The sequence below is a fragment of the Tamandua tetradactyla genome, chromosome 5 (genome assembly GCF_023851605.1).
Source record: "Tamandua tetradactyla isolate mTamTet1 chromosome 5, mTamTet1.pri, whole genome shotgun sequence".
NCBI lineage: Eukaryota > Metazoa > Chordata > Mammalia > Pilosa > Myrmecophagidae > Tamandua > Tamandua tetradactyla.
The window spans coordinates 110,474,882-110,487,676 of record NC_135331.1 but is presented as its reverse complement, the minus strand read 5'-3'; the positions used below and the strand labels follow the sequence as shown (position 1 = coordinate 110,487,676).

The window sequence follows — 12,795 nt, the reverse complement described above, 5'->3', positions numbered from 1 at the left end:
GGAGGACAGTGAGACAAAAGGAGAGTAGCCAGCCTTTCTCAGCAAGACTTTGAACAAGTTCTTTCCCTTCTCTCTTTTAGACCCACATCCCTAAAGTGAGCCTGTGAATGTCAGCCCATAGCACAGTGTTTGTGAGTTTTTCCTCTTGATGAGAAGCCAGGGGCTACTCATGATAGAGATCAGCCCTCTAATGGCACTTTCTCATGGGTCCTCTGATTGTTCCCTGACTTGCTGGAAAGTTCTTTCAATTATTAAATGCCTGTTTGTCTCATGGGGTGGACTTTTACTTAGAATTCTTCTCTGGGGCACATGCAGTAAGTGGAGAAATATGTAAGACACTTTTTCTATGTTCATTAATGAAGGACCCTGAGGGAAATAGCCTAAGTAGCTTGTGTTAATCATTAAGCTTGCCCTATGGACAGCTCTGAACTTTTACTTTGGCACGCATGTGGCCGGGACACAAACAAGTTAGGTGAGTTACAGTCAAACCTAAGTGAGTTACCTCCATGGTGGCTGAAGGCTGGGCTCTAACCAGATAATGTGGCCATCGGTTTTCGGCAGAGAGGAACAATCTTATTTTCAAAAGCAAGAAAACTCCCTTGAGTTACAAGACAGAAACAGAAAAAGGTACTGTTTGATTCAGAAATGTCTCTGGTCTCTGTTTTCCAGGTTACTTTACCTGCCAGTGATGTGGTGAATGAAAGGAAACGGGGATCTCTAATAGCCACCTTGTGGTTCTCTCACTGCCCCAAAGGAGGAGAAGAGGAGAGGGGAGGGAGGAAGAGAGGAAGAGGAGGGAATGAGATCAGAGAGAGAAGAGATTGACAAGGAGAGAGAAGACTTCATCAAAATGCACATGGTCTTCTTCTGTGGTTGAATACATTCTGGTTAAGAGGGAAAAAAAATGGGAACCAAATTTATTTTTAGGAATAATTAGTGAATTATCACACTAAGAAAAATTATATTTCTTATTGATTTGATTGCTCTATTGTAGAGGGAAGGGTACAGGTTTGACCTTAAGGTTTTAAGAAAACCAACATGTGAATGATTATTTCCATTGTTTTAAGCTTCAGAGTAGAAGCTGAAATGGAATGCTAAAATCATGCAGCCAGATTGGAAATAGATTCTCATGTGCCGAATATATTCTGTCAGGTATGGTAAGCAGATAAGATCCCATACTTCTGGATTAAATAGCAAATACTCTTGGGTACCTTTCTTTATACAGTAGATGTATTTCTGAGAATTGAATGTTTGTAAATTGAATTCTATTGCAAATAGGTAGGACTTTTTTTTAACTCAAATGAACACTTGCTGAATCCATTTGGGAAATTTTATAATTCCTTCATAATGCAAAAAGCCTCTCTTCCTACCCAGTTTTCTAGCATCCTGAGGGCAGGTACACAGTTTGTTTCTGTTTTCTCAACACCTAGCATGGCACCCAGCATAGAGTTCACATACAATAAGTGTTTGTAGAGTTGAATTAAATACAATTGATTTTTTGTATTGGACTGTCTTAATTAGGATATGCTTGTAAGATAAGTTTATTGTAAAGGTCTCTGCTTTCTCTGGGAATTTATTGTGGTTTTTACATTTTTGGAAATGGCATAACTGCTTCTGCTAGTCTCAGTGCTTTCTTGGAGATATAAATTAAATATATACATTTAGTAATCTCTGTGTGGATGTACCTACAGGCATATATATGTATACATGAGTTTATACTTTTTAATTTTTTGAACATTCAGAAAATTTCAAGAGCCAACATTTTAAAGATTTTTGTCTATTCCCTCTTGAGGATGCTAAAGAGCTGGTCAGCAACCCTCTAGAGCAGACATTAGAGCATTAGCCAAAGAATACAACCTCTGAGTCAGGCTTCTGTGGATTCTGTCCATTCCTGCACATATATAAAAGCCATATCTTTGAGAGTAGGTAACCCAGATTTAGGACATTTAACTATGTATTCATCAATTAGAGTCAACTGAGCGCTGTATGGGACCTTAGCACTAAAAGTGTTATGGAAATAGAAGACCAGTCCCTGGATCTCTTCAAGGAATATACATTCTGGAAAAATTGTTATATGTGGTACTAAATGATCTTATTCAGGTTCTACTAGACAAAAACCAGGGGCTCAGGGGAGGAAAAGTCAATGAGGATCAGAATAACTGAGGAAGCATTGAAGTAGTTCCTGAACTTGGCCATGAAGGAGGACTTGGACTTGACTAGGCCAAGGAAAGAGTTTGGAGGTTCCAGGGAAGGGACCAGCAGGAGCCAAAGCAGAGACTGATGTGTGGGAGAATGAGAACAGCATGGAAAATCTGGGTTTGGCCAGAAATAGGGGGCTTGTGAAAGGAAAACTAACATTTGTAGGGTCCCTCCTTTGTGCCACCCTGTGTTGATTTCTGTAAGTATGTTACCCAATTTAGTCTTGATAAAAATCCTAAGGAGAAGAAAGTATTTTTACCATCATTTTTCAAATGATAAAACTTCTGCCTTGAAGAATGGTGCAATAAAGATGGTGCTTAAGGAAGACGGGCTGGCAACCCTGGGAATCATGGACTGGGATGGAGACCCTGGAGCCATGGAGTCCAGTTAGAAAGCTCCAGCACTTCCTTCATCTGATTCTTCCCTCCTTTTTTTCCTCCTAAGGAAAAAGGAAAAAATTGTACCTAAGACAATTTCCCGCTAGGTAATATTTTCTCAATCCATAACCATACTTAACGTTCACTTTGTTAAGCTCTTTACTTTTTGCTGTTGATTGGTTCCTGGAGGACTGAGATTCAGTTAAAGGAAAAACAAAGCAAAACTCCTCCAAACCAGCTTTTGTTCAATGACGGGCTCATGACAAAGGTTATTATTATTTGCTCAGCTTAAACAAGCATAAAATAAGTTAAAGGAGGTGGAGAAGTGGTTGTGATTTTATTTAAGATTCTTAGATGATTGTCTTCTCCAGAGCTTGGAGCAATAGCCCTTTGAAGACTCCAGGGTCATAGCTGTATCACCTCCCCAAGTTCCCAACTTTCAACACAGCAAAAGTATAGTATTTAAGTACAAAATATTTTTAGCAAATTTTCACTTTATTTAAAAAATCTTTTTTTTTATAGAGCACAAAAGCTATGCTGCTCCAATCACAATTGAAAATTCTTTAATGTCTGAGCCATCTTAGGAGGCTTCCTTTAAACGGACAAGATGCCTATCTGGCTGATTTCTTTGATGAGTATCAATGTAGTACTTTTGGCAGGTGAGTAAGATGTGTCTTGAAGGATTATAGATAAGAACACAATAGTTTACCTTAAAAACTAGTTTATTGTTACTTAAAATATTATTTGGGGGAAAGGTGCTGAAGTATCTGCTTCTAGGTTTAAATTTTTACTGTTTAATATTAATTGTTTTCCATTTGATAGTTGAGGCTTTATACTAAATAGCTATGAATATATCCTTCAATTTTTAATGGCCAGTGGAAGTTATTGTTATGGTCCAGTGCTTTAAGCAATAATTTAAAAATTTTCTTTTGATTCCTTTTTGGGTTACATTATGTTATTCTTTTTTTTTAGATTTTATTGCTTTGTCTTCCCAAAGGGAATAGCTTATCTTGTCATAGTGATTGATTAATGACTGATTGCATTAAAATCTCCTTTTCTCAAATTATGTCACAAATTTTCTTTGTGCATTTGGTTATCCTCTGTGTCTATTTATGGCACTTGGTTATGATCTTATTTAAGTAGAAGTATTTAATATAACTTTGAGGGCTATGGTTACCCAGTCTGGCCAAGGCTTGTATTGATGTAAATGGTTCCCTATCTGTCCTTGGGTGTGCAGTATGTTACCTGCAGAACTTGTCTATGGAAGCCCTGGGCTGACCACAGTTGGCATGGCCTCTGTTATCATTTAGAGTTTCTAATTTGGAAATTGAAAAGTGTTCCTTAGACAACACTTTCTTTGTCTGTGACCGTACTGAGAAGCAGACTGATTTTTTGCTGGCTTCCTTGAATTGGCTTTACCTTGGCCAAGATTTTTGTATGTCCAGGAGGATCTTTATGGAGGGCTGGTAAAGGTCATGCTCACTGGTGGTTCCTATGGGAGAACCCAAATGAACCTAGATTATCATGTCTGAGTAAGGAATTAAGGAAATTCCAGCAATGTTCCATGCTTAAGCCCCTCTCTGATCAAGCAGGCAAAGAGTAGAGGATGTGAACTAAGATTCCAGGTTGGAGGTGGAGTGGTGAACAAACTGGGGAATTTTGTATCCGCAGATTCAATAAAGGGAGTGATTCTGACCATTCATTAAGGAAGGGGAAACTAGAAAATGGTATACTGAACAGAAGAATTGAAATAGGGACTGCTTCTAGAAATCTTTCCTCTTCTCTGGGAAGTGAAAAAAAATCCCATGAAATTGAAAAAAACAAGAAATAAGAGTGGTGATTTTACAATAAATATAGTCATATGAATAAAGAGTTGAAAGAGAGGAGAAAAGGAAAGGGGCTAATTAGGAATCAGAAGAATCCTTAAGGCTATTTCCAAAGAAAGTCAAAATCTATTATTGTCCTCGAGAACACTGGGCTTTTTGTGTTGTCTAAGATGCGAGGGTCAGCTAAAATTTTCCTTAAAACAGGATCTGTAAGTGTGGATTCTAGATCAGCAGCATCAGCATCAGCTGGAAACTGATGAAAATACTTGGGTCCTTCCTAGTCCCTCTAGATCAGCATCTGGGGGTGGGACCAGTGGGCTGTGTCTCCACAAACTCTTATGGTGATTCTGATAGAAGTTCTATTTTGCTTTAGAACATTGGGGAAGCTGGTGGATCAATTCTGATTTCCCAAACCACTATTTTTCTCTCTTATTTATAGTACCTGGTCTGAGTTTACATATTGAACCTGAAGAAGGTAGTCTTGCAGGGGGAACATGGATCACGGTCATTTTTGATGGTAGGTTTGGATTTTACCAAGTGCAACTTTCTTATTTACTGACCCTCAATCCTAAAGAACATGAGTCTTGGGTTTTCTTTCTTGTCTAATTAAGACGGGTGTACAAACTGAGAATCTGGAAGAGTTAACTGACTGGGGGAGGGGTCTGGAGGTGGGGGCTTGAAGAGTGATGACTGACCGACCAACTTCTGTCTTCCTGATGCTTACTTACTAGTGTCGCAGAAACAGAACACATCACACCATGATATGATATGTCTCTGTCCATTTCCATATCCCAAGCTGTAAGACAGGACTATTAGGAACCCTGGATGAGATGACATGTATGAAATGCATAGTTTAACATTTTATGTGCTCCCCAGATTCTTAGTTATCTCCCTTGTAGATAAGTCTATACTTGAAATCATCTAAACCATGGACTAGCTTACCTATCTCTGCCATAGTAAAGAGTACCCTTGAGGGTAAATAAATACATTCCTTGATTTATATGGACCTGATGAAAGAAACGTTTTATATAGCAACCATTAACACCTTTGGAAATGAGAAGTATTAACTTACTCCTTAGATGAACTCAATGGCTCACAGTGCCCCCATGTGGCCATGCTTTTATATCATGCGCTGCACATTACAACTATGCTCAGCTTGCAATTTCCCCTTTCCATTGTGCTTAGGTTTGGAGATGGGGCTCCTTTATCCTGCCAATGGCTCTCAGCTGGAGATAAACCTGGTGAATACAGCAGTGCCTGCACTGCGGCAAATCCCCTGTGATGTCTCTCCTGTCTTCTTGGATTTGCCTTTGGTGATGTGCCGGACCAGGTAGGCTTGTCCAAGAATGGGATGACCAGACAGGATGAGTGCTTTTTGCACACCTCAGTAGTTCTTGGCAGCAATTTGGAGCGACTTCTGCTGTGATTGCAACTTTTCAGTTATAGCTGAAAACCTTTCCTCATGTATGTATTCATCTTAAAATGTCCGTATCAAACCTCCAGGGCCCAAGGGAGGATGGGAGGATGGAGAATAATTTTGAGTTATTTATAAGGAAGGGATGGGTTGTTTTTCCATCTGTTCTTTGTGAAGCAACCTATGGTTATTAAAATTTCAATGAATGGGACCTTTTGCCATCTAAAGGATTCATCCTCTGAAATAAGCATGATTGTAATGATTGTGCATGAACCCCAAATCAGTTAGAAAGGAAATTTGGTTTAGTTCTCAGTTTGTTTTCTAAGCTTACTATTACCTCTCTTTAAGAAGTATTTGTGTAAGATTCCAGGTAATTTACCGTCCTATCAACTTTTTATTGGCCTGTGATAGTGTTGATGTTTTTCTGTTAAACATAGCCCATAGCATACGACAGCAGTTTTCCCCGTATACCCCAAATTTATACACTCTTTGTACAAGATTCATACCTTTGCAGTAGTTCATGCAAGAATGTATTTATATTTGCAGTGTTAATTGGTGGGACACATAGGTCTATGCAACCTGTTTCAATTATGTTCACCTTCCATGTTGTAATATTACTTACAGACCCAGTAGTGAACTGCCTTTACTTGTATCTAGTCCCTTGCATTTGAGTTCATCCTCATTAGCTAACCACTCATTTATCTCTAGCTTCCGTATATCTCTAGGGTTATAAGCCTTTGATTTTACCTTTCCTAGGGTCATAAAAGTGGAATCATACAGTATCTATCCTTTTGTCTGACTTATTTCACTAAGCATTATGTCCTCAAGGCTCATCCATCTTGTTATGTGCTTCAGGATGTCATTTCGTCTTATGACTGCATAATATTCCATCATATGTATATAGCGCATTTTATTAATCCATTTGTCTGTTAATGGGCACGTGGATTGTTTCCCTCTTTTGATGATTTTGAATAACGCTACTTTCAGCTCTTCTGGGCATATACTGAGTAGTGGTATTACCGGGTCATAGGGCAACTCAATATGTCCTTTCCTAAGGAACCACCAAACTGTCTTCCACAGCAGCTGTACCATTCTACATTCCTACCAGTAGTGCATAAGTGTCCAAATTTCTCCACATTCTATCTAACATTTGTAGTTTCCTGTTTAACAGCAGCCGTTCTTAATAGGCATGAGGTGGTATCTCATTGTAGTCTTGATCTGCATTTCCCTTATAGCTAATGAAAATGAGTATTTTCTTCCTGAGCTTTTAGCCGTCTGTATTTGCCCTTCAGAAAAACGTCTGTTCATATCTTTAGCCCATTTTATAATTGGGTTGTTTGCTCTTGTTGTTGAGTTGTATGATTTCTGTAGGTATACAGAATATCAAACCTTTGTCTGATATGCGATTTCCAAATATTTTCTCCCATTGGCTGCCTCTTCACGTTTTGACAGTCTTTTGAGGTGCAAAAGCATTGATTTTTGAGGAGTTCCCTTTTATCTATTTTTCTTTTCGTTGCTTGTGCTTTGGGTGTAAAGTTTAGGGAGCTACCTCCTACTACTAGGTCTTCAAGTTGTTTCCCTACATTTTCTTCTAGGAGCTTTATGGTACTGGTTCTTATATTTAGGTGTTTGATCCATTTTGAATTAAGTTTTGTATGGGGAATAAGGTATGTTGAAAAGACTATTTTGTCACAATTCAGTGGATTTGGAGACCTTGTCAAAGATCAGTTAACCATAGATTTGGTTGTCTAGTTTTTGCACTCTCTTATCTTATTCCTGATCTTCGGGGAAAGCTTTCAGTTTCTCTCCATTGATTATGATGCTGGCTGTAGGTTTTTCATATATGCTCTTTATCATATTGAGGAAGTTACCTTTGATTCCTACCTTTTGAAGTGTTTTTATCAGAAAAGGATCTTAAATTTTGTTGAATGCTTTTTCAGCATCACTTGAGATGATCATGTGATTTTTCCCTTTGGTTTTGTTAATGTGCCGTATTGCATTCATTGCTCTTCTTGTGTTGAACCACCCCTGCATTCCTGGTTTAAACCCCTCTTGGTCATGGTGTATAATTCTTTTTATGTGTTGTTGGATTCAATTTGTTACTATTTTGTTGAGAATTTTTGCATGCATGTTCATTAGGGAGATTGGTCTGTAGTTTTCCTGTCTTACAGCATCTTTAGCTGGTTTTGGTATTAAAGCGAAGTTAGCATCATAAAATGAATGAGTGTTCCTTTTTCCTCAATTTTTGGAAAAAGTTTGAGCAGGGTTGGTGTTAGTTCTTTTTGGAATGCTTGAAAAATTCCCCTCTGAAGCCATCTGACCCTGGGCTTTTCTTTGTAGGAAGATTATTTTTTAGGTGCATAGTTGGGGAATTGAACCCAGGTCTCCAGCGTGAAAGGTGAGTATTCTACTACTGAACCACCCATGCACCCTGTAGGAAGATTTTTGATGACTGATTGAATCTCTTTACTTGTTATTGATTTGTTGAAATCTTCTATTTCTTCTTGAGTCAGTGTAACTTGTTCATGTTTCTAGGAATTTGTCCATTTCAACTAAGTTGTCTAGTTTGTTGGCGTATAGTTGTTCATAGTATCCTCTTATGATTTTTATTTATTTCTTCAGTCTCTGTGGTAACGACCCCCTCTCATTTCTGATTTTGTTTATTTGCATCCTCTCTCTTTTTTTCTTTGTCATCCTTGCTAGTGATTCATTGATTTTATTGATTTTCTCAAAGAACCAATTTTTGGTTTTGTTGATTCTCTCTAATATTGTTTTGTTCTTCCGTTCATTTAACTCTGCTGTAATCTTTGTTATTTCTCTTCTTCTATTTACTTTGGGGTTAGTTTGCTGTTCTTAAGTTCTTTCCAGGTGAGCAGTTAAGTCCTTAATTTTTGCTCTTTCTTCTTTTTTAATATAGGCATTTTAGGGCAATAAATTTCCCTCTTAGAACAGCCTTAAGTTCTTATATGTTGTATTCTCATTTTCATTCATCTCCAGAAAGCAACAAATTTCTCCAGCAGTTTCTTCTTTCACCCACTGGTTGTAAAAGAGGGTGCTATTTAATCTCCATATATTTGTGAAGGTTCTCGTTCTTTGTTGGTTATTGATTTCCAGCTTCATTCCACTGTGATCAGAGAAAGTGGAATAATTTCAATGTTTTTAAATTTATAAAGACCTGTTTTGTGTCCCAACATATGATCTGTTCTGGAGAATGTTTCATGAGCACTAGAGAAGAATATATAGCCTATTGTTTTGGGGTGTAATGACCTATATATGTCTGTTAGGTCTAATTCATTTATCAAATTGTTTTCATTCTTATTTCCTTGCTGAATCTCTCTGGTTGTTCTAACTATAGAGGAGAGTGGTGTGTTGAAGTCTCCTACTATTATTGTTGAAACGTCTGTCTCTCCCTTCAGTTTTGCCAAAGTTTGTCTCATGTACTTTGGAGCCTCTTTAATGGGAGCATAAACATTTATGCTTGTTATTTCTTCTTGGTGATTTGCTACTTTTATTAATATATAGTGTCCTTCTTTGTCTCTTATGATGTTTTTATATTTAAAGTCTATTTTGTCTGATATTAGTAGAGTTACTCCCGCTGTTTTTTGGATACAGCATACGTTAAGCATCTTTTTCCATCCTTTCACTTTCAATCTTTTTGTATACTTGTGTCTAAGATGAGTCTCTCATAAGCAGCATATAGCTGGATTATATTTCTTGATCCATTCTGCCAATCTGCATGTTTTACTTGGTAAGTTTAGTCCATTAACATTCAGAGTTGTTACTGTAAAGGCATTTTTTGAATCCTCCATCTTATCTTTTGGATTTTATTTGTCAGATCATATATTCTTTTCCCTCCTTCTCTTTTTATTCTTTAAGTTATCCTTACTGGTACTCTTCAATTTCTGTGCTCTTCTTCATACGTCTCTCTCCTGTCTTTTTTTTTTCTTTTCAGCTGTCAGGACACCCTTTGGTATTTCTTATAGGCCCTCTCTCTTGTTGACAAATTCTTTCAGCATTTGTTTATCTGTGAAAACTTTAATCTCTCCCTCTGTTTTGAAAGACAGTTTGGCTGGGTACAGAATTCTTGACTGGAAGTCTTTCTCTTTCAGTTTCTTAAATATATCTTACCACTGCCTTCTTGCCTTCATGGTGCCCGTTGAGTAGTCTGAACTCAGTCTTATGTAATTTCTCTTGTATGTAGCAGATTGTTTTTCTCTTGCTGCTTTCAACATTTCCCAGACTGATTAGTATGTATCTTGGGGAAGGCCTATTTGAATTTATTCTATTTGGAGTTCATTGGACTTCTCTGATTTTCAATTTATGACCTTTATAAGGATTGAGAAGTTTCCCCCCATTATATCCTCAAGTAATCTTCCTGGCCCTTTACTCTTCTTTTCTCCTTCTGGGACACTAATGATTCTTATATTTGTGTGCTTTGTTTTGTTCATCGTTTTCCTGAGATCCAATTTAAAGTTTTCCATCCTTTTTGCCATTTGCTCTTTGAGTGTTTGAAATCAGCTGCCCTGTCCTCTAGTTTGCTTATTCTTTCTTCTGCCTTTTCAAATCTGCTGTTATGTGTCCCTGGTATATTTTTATTCGATCTCCTGCATCTTTAATCTCTATTTATTAGAGATTAATATTTTTCTATTAATATTTTTGCTATTTTTCTCTCAAATTCCTCTTTATGATCTTCTGTATGTCATTAGCCATTCCTTGATTTTATTTAGTATAGTTATATGAACATTTTTGATCAGTTGTTCTAAAATCTGTGTCTCCTCCGGTATTTTAATTTGGTCATTAGGCTGGGCTATACCTGTCTGCCTCATGGCATGCTTATTGATCTTCTGTTGCTTTCGAGGAATGTAAATATCTTGATAGGGTTACTTTGGAAGTTGATTTCCTTCAGTAGTCTAAAGCTTTGAATTTGTGAGATAGATGTGGAGCAGGGTGCAGGGCACAATAGTGTGGTGATGGGTTGCAGCTCAGGTACGGGTCAGGGATGCTTCATTGGTGCCTGTGAGCCTGGGGTAGAGCATGGTGTTGTGGAGATGCTGTGCAGGGGCCATGGGGGCAGGGTGCAGCCTAGGCAGGCCTTGGAGCTCAGAAGCAGGGTGTGGTGTGGGGAACACAGAGGTAGGGTGCAGGGGGAAGTGGGTGGGGATGCTGAGTGGATGCATGGGGGCTAGTGAGCAGGCAGGATGTGGGTGGGTGCGTGGATTGTGGGGGTCATGGGTTTTAGCATGTGGAGGGTAGGTGGCACAGAAGTCGGGCACAGAGAGGGCAGGGTGTGGGTGTGTCCTTGCATGGAAGGAGAGGTTCAGGGGGCCTGGGATTGGATGGTGTGAGTGTGTAGGGATGGGGCGCAGGTTGTGGGGGTTGCTGCACATGGGTCAGGGGTGGGTGATATGGGGTGGGCTGGGCCATGGCATAGGTGTGCAGAGTGTGTGTGGGGGCTTGGGGCAGGAGTGCACGTGTATGCAAGGAGACTATGTAGCAGAGATGTACATGAGCACTTGCCAGGTGTGGGAACAGGGTGCTTGTGCCGGGAGGTGGTGCAAGGGTATGCACATGTGCAGGACAAGGGCTTGAGGGAAGGGGTCAGTGCATGGATGTGTGGGTGCCTGGTGGGAAGCATGTGGCTGTGTGAAATTAATATTAATGATATATTTTATTTTATCCAAAATATTACCATTCCAACATATAATCAATATGTAAATTGGTAACAAGATACTTTACATCCTTTTTTGTGTACCAAATCTTCAAAATCCAATGTGTATTTTACACTTATAGCATATCTCAATTGCACTTGGCCACAGTTCAAGGGCTCAATAGACACATGCAGCTAGGGACACCATATTTAAATATTTAAAGTCATACTAAAGATTTTGCTGAGAATATTTGGAGAGAAGGCACTTCATGAGTTCAGTTCCTTATTCATCATATCCCCCCTTTTACAAAAGTCAACATGAATGACACCCTTGAAGTGACAAACACATGAAAAGAAGAGAGAAGGTCCAGGATGCTTTGTCTTGATGCAATAATGAATTATGGGCTGCTTGGACAGTTATGAAATAAAGACTTTTTTTGGCAATAAATAGTCAAATCAAATTCTGTTAGGAGAAAGAGCCTGGGACTCAAACCCCAGTTTGCTTTTAAACTATGGTGTTAATATACATAGTCTCTTAATCTATTTGGAACTGCCATATTTTTAAAAAAGGAAACAGAGAATAGATTTTCAAAATTCTTCCAACTCTTAAAATGTTATGTGCTTATGAATCCGAGGAACAGGGGACTTAACAAAATTTTTTGAGGTGCTTTAGTTAAAAAATATGCTTACCTGCTTTTCAAAATTTTTAGCCACTTCTTTTGCTGAAGGATCCAATTGTTAAAGTCTCATAATTATGAGCAGATTTATACGTGCCCTTGGTTGGCTCTGTTTTCATAGGCACAGAGAGGATATTTGAAGTGGTCCAATGAGGCTGTCCCCTTTGGTAATTCGTAGGTTTTGATTCATGAGGATTTCCATTTTCTGCCCTCAGATCCCTGCTATCTGAAGCACATGAGGGCATGTACCACCTGGAAGTGCTCTCTGGGGGACAGGTGGTTAGCAGCCTGAGTCTAGGATCACGAGATAGCTGTACTTTCAAGGTAAGTTCCAAGAATAGAAGAGGAAGGGGTGTTTTCCTGGGTCTGAGGGTGTCTTTGTGCTTTCAACAAGTAGTAGTATTCATCAGTGAGCATCTACTTTGGCAGGGTAAAGAGAAAGGTGTTTGGGAACAACAGGGTTTCTTAGGTTGTGCTAGTGAAAGATACCTATTGTGCCCTTGTGTGCCAGGTTCTGGCTCTGCACTTCGTATATGCTGTCTAATTTAATGGTCTCAATAATTGCATGGGGTAGTTGGTTTTATCCTGCTTTTACAGATGAGTGAGCTGAGGCTCAGGGAGACTAAATAATTTGCCCCTGTCATCCTGGTAATAA

General features: G+C 38.7%; 1 protein-coding gene across 1 annotated transcript in view; it reads left to right on the top strand.

Annotated features, from left to right (window-relative positions):
• The first annotated feature begins 492 nt into the window (after positions 1-492).
• The window catches only part of PKHD1 (PKHD1 ciliary IPT domain containing fibrocystin/polyductin), a 499,663-nt gene continuing 487,360 nt past the window's right edge, over positions 493-12,795 (top strand). Inside the window, 5 exon segments of the mRNA XM_077162050.1 lie at positions 493-627; positions 3,099-3,235; positions 4,842-4,919; positions 5,588-5,732; positions 12,356-12,464. Coding sequence (XP_077018165.1) covers positions 3,184-3,235; positions 4,842-4,919; positions 5,588-5,732; positions 12,356-12,464 — 384 coding nt within the window. The 5' untranslated portion in view covers positions 493-627; positions 3,099-3,183.